We start from the raw sequence: 7,782 nt of genomic DNA, 5'->3' as shown, positions 1-7,782 counted from the left end.
TATGGGTTGGGCATGGTCTGTGGATTTAACACACGCTGTGGGTTTGGTATGGTCTGTGGATTTTTACACACGCTATGGGTTGGGTATGGTCTGTGGATTTAACACACGCTATGGGTTGGGCATGGTCTGTGGATTTAACACACGCTATTGATTGGACATGGTATGTGGATTTGACACACACCAGGGATTGAGTATGGTCTGTGGATTTAACACACGCTATGGATTGGACATGGTCTGTGGATTTAACACACGCTATGGGTTGGGTATGGTCTGTGGATTTTTACACACGCTATGGGTTGGGTATGGTCTGTGGATTTAACACACGCTATGGGTTGGGCATGGTCTGTGGATTTAACACACGCTATGGGTTGGGCATGGTCTGTGGATTTAACACACGCGATGGGTTGGGCATGGTCTGTGGATTTAACACACGCTATGGGTTGGGCATGGTCTGTGGATTTAACACACACCAGGGATTGAGTATGGTCTGTGGATTTAACACACGCTATGGGTTGGGCATGGTCGGTGGATTTAACACACGCTATGGGTTGGGCATGGTCTGTGGATTTAACACACGCTATGGGTTGGGCATGGTCGGTGGATTTAACACACGCTTATTGGTTGGGCATGGTCTGTGGATTTAACACACGCTATGGGTTGGACATGGTCTGTGGATTTAACACACGCTATGGGTTGGGTATGATCTGTGGATTGAACACACGCTATGGGTTGGGTATGGTCTGTGGATTTTTACACACGCTATGGGTTGGGTATGGTCTGTGGATTTAACACACGCTATGGGTTGGGTATGGTCTGTGGATTTAACACACGCTATGGGTTGGGTATGGTCTGTGGATTTTTACACACGCTATGGGTTGGGTATGGTCTGTGGATTTAACACAAGCTATGGGTTGGGTATGGTCTGTGGATTTAACACACGCTATGGGTTGGACATGGTCTGTGGATTTAACACACGCTATGGGTTGGGTATGATCTGTGGATTGAACACACGCTATGGGTTGGGTATGGTCTGTGGATTTTTACACACGCTATGGGTTGGGTATGGTCTGTGGATTAACACACACTATGAGTTGGGTATGGTCTGTGGATTTAACACACGCTATGGGTTGGGTATGGTCTGTAGATTTTTACACACGCTATGGGTTGGGTATGGTCTGTGGATTTAACACACGCTGTGGGTTGGGTATGGTCTGTGGATTTAACACACGCTATGGGTTGGGTATGGTCTGTGGATTTAACACACGCTATGGGTTGGGCATGGTCGGCGGATTGAACACAGGTCGGTGGATTTAACACACGCTATGGATTGGACATGGTCTGTGGATTTAACACACGCTATGGTTTGGGTATGGTCTGTGGATTTAACAAACGCTATGGTTTGGGTATGGTCTGTTGATTTAACACACGCTATGGGTTGGGCATGGTCTGTGGATTTAACAAACGCTATGGTTTGGGTATGGTCTGTGGATTTAACACATGCTATGGGTTGGGCATGGTCTGTGGATTGAACACAGGTCTGTAGATTTAACACGCTATGGATTGGACATGGTCTATACATTTAACACACGCTATGGTTTGGGTATGGTCTGTGGATTTAACACAGGTCTGTAGATTTAACACACGCTATGGATTGGACATGGTCTGTGGATTTAACACACGCTATGGGTTGGGCATGGTCTGTGTATTGAACACAGGTCTGTAGATTTAACACACGCTATGGATTGGACATGGTCTGTGGATTTAACACACGCTATGGGTTGATCATGGTCGGTGGATTGAACACAGGTCTGTGGATTTAACACACGCAATGGATTGGACATGGTCTGTGGATTTAACACACGCTATGGGTTGGGCATGGTCTGTGGATTTAACACACGCTAAGGGTTGTGCATGGTCTGTGGATTGAACACACTGCATGGGTTAACCATGGTCTGTGGATTGAACACACTTCATGGGTTGAGCATGGTCTGTGGTTTGAACACAGGCTGTAGGGTGGGTATGGTCTGTAGATGTAATATGCTTTGGGTTTAGCAGCGACTGTAAAAACACGATTTAAAACTATGTTTTATTCTACCAGGTAAGGCCTGCTGAGTTATATAGCTCTTTTTCAAAAGCCATCTGGACATAACTGATAGCTCAACGAAGCGGTGTATGTGGAAATTTATAGCACCCAAATACTAAAATTTAACACACATCTGGTTAACAAGTGGCATATGCTGCTGATAGGTTGACCAAGGCGACACCAGTAATTTGGTTGTTCTTGAAACCGTCTCCTATGTACTGGGTGAGGTTTAGCACTTGGCCAGTGCAGGACTTGCGCGGCTGGAAATCAGATTGTTCTGGAAAGAGTTGTTCCTCCAGTATAGGTGATTGCTGCTTCAAGATAAGTCTCTCAAAAAGTTTGAAGAGGTAGCAGAACAAGGACATTGGTCAGACGCTCTTAGGGTCAGATGGGTCTTTTCCTGGCTTTGGAAACGTGACAAGTCTTCCGTGTCTTGGGTATGAGCAAAGAAATTTAACATTCTCAAGAGCCAATCCCTTGTTTTTAGTGCAACATTCTTTAACTGTTCAGTGCAGATGTCCGAATGCCTGCTGCCTTGACAGTCTTTATACCCTTGATGGCTTCCAGTGCCAATAAAGACCGGTAAACTCTTTCCACTGCAGTTCATCCAGCATGAGCCTATGAGTCTTGCAAACATTAAAACTTTTCAACATATAACATTCACCATGTATATGCTTTCGGTAAAATGAAAACAAAAACTATTAAATAAATGAACTATTAACATTATCATGAAAACCAGCACTGTTCAATTACTCTGCATGACATTTTGCAAAGCACCAATGTTGTGGGTAACGGCTACAAATTGACAACTTTTATGACAAAGTTTATCTCACAAAATAATCAGGAAATAACATTTTAAAAACCATAATCAGTATAGATTATCACAATGTGATGTTATTTTGGAAATGGATAGTGTTATTTCGTAATTGCTTATGCCTATAAAGTAGAGAAAATGGCTATTATTCCCCACAAACTTTGTTACCAAAGCACATACTTTGCTTTTGAGGGGGGGGGGTCGACAATTTTCGGGAACCTTTTATATCAAATATTTACTCCCCAATTTCTTAACTCTTTAGACTTCTGCAAGCCTCTTATAATTTTGTTAGTGGAGAAATGGGCAAACGGCCCACCAGGCTTTCACAATAGCTGAGTATCTGTGTATGTATATGTAATGCTTCCACAGAGTACTTTTTCGCTCTTGTCTTGATAAATTGGCCGCAGACATGGCAAAATGCGTCTGCCGGATGCTTGCAGCCTCTTGATGCCATCTCAGAAAAATGCAGATATGTATCCACTTAGGCAGCTGGAACTAAACTGAACTGGTGGGCTTAAGGCCCCTGTATTTATACTATTTATATTACTGGAAAGTTCCAGAATGTTCTAGAAGTTACTACAAGTTTACTCAGCACTGAATCTATCTGGAATGTTCTGGAAAATAGGATAATTTCTAAATATCACTCTCCTGGTCACAAAAGCAAAGTTTGTGGGGAATAATAGCCATTTTCTGTACTTTTGAGGCATAAGCAATTAGGAAATAACACTCACTACCCAGGAACAAAAAAAATTGTGTTATTGCAGACCTTGAATCGTACGATGTACTAAAGTGTCCCCATACCCTGGACACCCTTGCAAGCACTATATTCCAGCTCGACTTCCCTGGCTTCCAACTGCCATGGGAACAACGGGGCAGCACATACCCGGACCCACACGAAGCACGCGAGTTGCAAACGCCCGATGCACAAGTTGCGAATCAGAGACTCTCCTGTGTGCAACTGCGGCTCCGAAATTAAAACCACGTAGCGCGTGAATTCGCACTGCCCCAAATATAAACGTGAGACTAGGCAATTTAATGGATGAATACGTTTACGGCAGAATCTTTAATAGTTGGCCTTGATTGACCATAAGGAAGGAGATTCAGATATAATATTGAAATAAGTAATATTAAAATTTGCAGTATCCCTAGAATTTTGGCCTAGCTGGTCCCATCCATCAGCCCCTCTAACCCTGGCCTGACCCACTGTCCAGGACGCCCTTGATGGCCACAGGGGCCTGGAACCACACGCAGTCGTTCTCGCATGGCTGGCCGAGGGCCGTGCCCAGCGGCTCCTCCAGGCTGTTGCTAAACGCGACGACGACCCTCCTCCCGCGGTTGGGCAGCTTGTAGTTGAGCTTGGGATTGAACCAGTCGACGCCGCAGTCCCTGTGCGCCCACAGCAGCAGTGTGGCCGAGGTGACAGGCAGAGCGCGCGGCTCGCCAAACACATTCTGCACGAAGAGTGAGTGAAACACGTGGCGGCTGTAGCGAGCGTGGCACAGTGAATCGCCGCTGCCTCCCAGCGCCAGCTCGTGGAAGTCCAGCTCGTAGAGCTCAAGCGGCGACATGGGGCTCGGCCCTAGCAGGATGAGGACCCGGGGCACGTGCGACAGGGAGAAGAGCGTCTCCAGGTGGCCGCTCAGCTCGTGCAGGGCCGTCAGCATGCGTGCTTCTTGCCTTAACCTGGGGGGCACCTCTGCCTGCAGGGAAGAGGGGAGGGAGGCGTTCACACCAGGACGAAAGCCACGGTCTTCAGCCACCAACAGAACTGCTGCCCTGAGATGCAATTGCGGATATTATAAACATCACGTCCAGCATTATTACGTTGTGTCCCACATCAATATATCCACCTCTACCATCACCGTCACCACAAACTAGAGGCCGACCGAAATTCGGTTTGGGCGCCGAAAGTTGGCAAATGGCCTCTTTCGGCATAGTTTTGGTTTCGGCCGAAAGTAAATTTTTAACTTTCGGTCTGGTTTCGTTTTCGGTCGGCCTCTACCACAAACATCGCAACAGTCACTTGTCACACCATACTATCACCACCACTATATCCGGCACATATTATCCATCATCACATTCACCTCCACCATCACATTTAACATCAGCAGCAACATCGACTATCACCCCATCCAACATTAAACTGCCACCTCGCCACCATCGCCACATGTACGAGTCCTTAAGAGATGCTGTAGTTCAGCGACTGTACTCCATGGGTACAGCATCATCTAACACGTGAAGGACACCAGCCATAATGATAAAATGTATCTTTACTTTTTATAATCTCACTAGCTTGACTACCTGGCTGCGCCCGGGACGCCCGGCCGTCTTTGTCTCCCCAGTGGCGATGTTCACACACCACACCAGTTACTCGTTTGAGTCGACCTAGGGGAGGCCCAGGACCGGTTCAAATAATCGTGGTGGCCGTGAGCGGGAATCGAACTCGGGTCGCCGGGTTTGTAGTGCGGCGCGCTAACTGCTACACTACAATGCGTTACTCTTCCACACACACACAGACACACACAGACACACAAACACAGACAACGCTAACCACTACACTACAATGCGTTACGCTTCCACATGCGTGGGTCACGTGACAGAACTGAAATCACAGCTCACTTGCCGTGCAAAAAATAAATGCATTATTGAGCTCCCCAACCCCCCTCCGAAAAATAAGAAAGTGTATTTTTATAATTTTTGCATGGTGTACAGTCTGGAAAGTACCCACATGGCAAATTTCCAGTTTGTTGCATGTCGGGAAGTACGCTAAACATTTCGAACAGACACACAATCACAACTTTGCCTTTTATATATATGGAGATTTCTATTACTGTATAAACATCACCGAAATTATTAAAACCTTAATTTCATGTCGAATGTAGCCCGCTCGTGTCCACCCTTCGCGTCCACAGCCGCTCCGCCTCCACACACGACCCGGGGTCAGGTCTAAACCAATCGGTGACCTTGCGCCCACACACCGAAACCCAAATTGCTGAACCCTCAAAGCCTACACCCCTGCACACTCCACCCCTGCACACTCCACCCCTGCACACTCCACCCCTGAACACGCCACCCCTGCACACTCCACCCCTGAACACTCCACCCCTGCACACTCCACCCCTGAACACGCCACCCCTGCACACTCCACCCCTGAACACTCCACCCCTGCACACTCCACCCCTGAACACTCCACCCCTGCACACTCCACCCCTGAACACGCCACCCCTGCACACTCCACCCCTGAACACTCCACCCCTGCACTCTCCACCCCTGAACACTCCACCCAGCACACTCCACCCCTGCAGACTCCACCCCTGAACACTCCACCCCTGCACACTCCACCCCTGAATACTCCACCTCTGAACACGCCACCCCTGCAGACTCCACCCCTGAACACTCCACCCTGCAGACTCCACCCCTGAACACTCCACCCTGCACACTCCACCCCTGAACACTCCACCCCTGAACACGCCACCCCTGCAGACTCCACCCCTGAACACTCCACCCTGCAGACTCCACCCCTGAACACTCCACCCTGCACACTCCACCCCTGAACACTCCACCCTGCATACTCCACCCCTGCACGCTCCACCCCTGAACACTCCACCCCTGCACACTCCACCCCTGAACACTCCACCCCTGCACACTCCACCCCTGAACACTCCACCCCTGCACACTCCACCCCTGAACACTCCACCCCTGAACACTCCACCCTGCACATTCCACCCCTGAACACTCCACCCCTGAACACTCCACTCCTGAAAACTCCACCCCTGAACACTCCATCCTGCACACTCCACCCCTGAACACTCCACCCCTGAACACCCCACCCCTGCACACTCCACCCCTGAACACTCCACCCTGCACACTCCACCTCTGCAGACTCCACCCCTGCAGACTCCACCCCTGAACACTCCACCCCTGAACACTCCACCCCTGAACACTCCACCCCTGCAGACTCCACCCCTGAACACTCCACCCTGCACACTCCACCCCTGAACACTCCACCCTGAACACTCCACCCCTGAACACTCCACCCCTGAACACTCCACCCTGCACACTCCACCCCTGAACACTCCACCCCTGAACACTCCACCCCCACCTCACCACTCCCCTCACCAGGTGGCTGTGGAAGTGCAGCAGCTGCGGGTAGGGAAGCGGCAGCTGGCCGCGCTGGTACAGGGCGTGAGCGAAGATCTCCCAGACCAGGGCGCCAAGGCTCCGCTGGCTCACGGCGCCGCGCACCGTCACCTCGCAGCGCCGCGCCGACATCGCCGCCACTCTTCTCTCCTTCCTCCTCCTCTCCTTCCTCCTCCTCTCTCCTCTTCTTCCTCTTCTTCTCACTCCCCTCGCTCGCCCGGCTCCGCTGGCCCGTTAGTCGTCTCCCAGTTAATAAACTGAACAGTTCAAAACGGCGTCACGTGGCCTACCCACCGGAAAAGGGCACGACGGGAAGAAGGGGCGCGGCTTAGGTGAGGGGAGGGGTTTGGTGAGGGGTTTGGTGAGGGGTTTGGTGAGGGGTTTGGTGAGGGGAGGGTTTTGGTGAGGGAGGGGTTTGGTGAGGGGAGGGGTTGGTTAGGGGGGTTTGGTGAGGGGAGGGGTTTGGTGAGGGAGGGGTTTGGTGAGGGGAGGGGTTTGGTGAGGGGAGGGGTTGGTTATGGGGGTTTGAGGGGTTTGGTGAGGGGAGGGGTTTGGTGAGGGAGGGGTTTGGTGAGGGGAGGGGTTTGGTGAGGGGAGGGGTTTGGTGAGGGGAGGGGTTTGGTGAGGGGAGGGGTTGGTTAGGGGGGTTTGAGGGGTTTGGTGAGGGGAGGGGTTTGGTGAGGGGTTTGGTGAGGGGAGGGGTTGGTTGGGGGGTTTTAGGGGGGTGGTGAGGGGAGGGGTTGGT

The 7,782-nt window shown here is 50.5% G+C and overlaps 1 protein-coding gene across 1 annotated transcript; it reads right to left on the bottom strand.

Moving 5' to 3' along the window:
- Positions 1 to 2,169: 2,169 nt before the first annotated feature.
- LOC142909280 (MAD2L1-binding protein-like) lies at positions 2,170 to 7,381 on the bottom strand. The gene is made up of 2 exons (XM_076059712.1): positions 7,017 to 7,381; positions 2,170 to 4,597 (listed from the first exon to the last, which is right to left on the bottom strand). The coding sequence occupies exons 1-2, from the start codon at positions 7,167 to 7,169 to the stop codon at positions 4,082 to 4,084; spliced, it is 669 nt and encodes a 222-aa protein (XP_075915827.1). The 5' UTR covers positions 7,170 to 7,381; the 3' UTR covers positions 2,170 to 4,081.
- Positions 7,382 to 7,782: the final 401 nt, after the last annotated feature.

The sequence above is a fragment of the Petromyzon marinus genome, unplaced genomic scaffold (genome assembly GCF_048934315.1).
Source record: "Petromyzon marinus isolate PM22_M1 ecotype Great Lakes invasive population unplaced genomic scaffold, UKy_Petmar_22M1.pri1.0 PM_G_Scaffold_114, whole genome shotgun sequence".
In the NCBI taxonomy this organism is placed as follows: Eukaryota; Metazoa; Chordata; class Hyperoartia; order Petromyzontiformes; family Petromyzontidae; genus Petromyzon; species Petromyzon marinus.
This window is presented reverse-complemented; position numbering and strand designations above follow the sequence as displayed.

Coding starts and splice junctions, on each gene's coding strand:
- LOC142909280 (XM_076059712.1), bottom strand. CDS start 7,169: ATGTCGGCGCGGCGCTGCGAGGTGACGGTGCGCGGCGCCGTGAGCCAG. Junction 4,598..7,016: donor TGCACTTCCACAGCCACCTG/GTGAGGGGAGTG, acceptor TCTTCCCTGCAG/GCAGAGGTGCCCCCCAGGTT.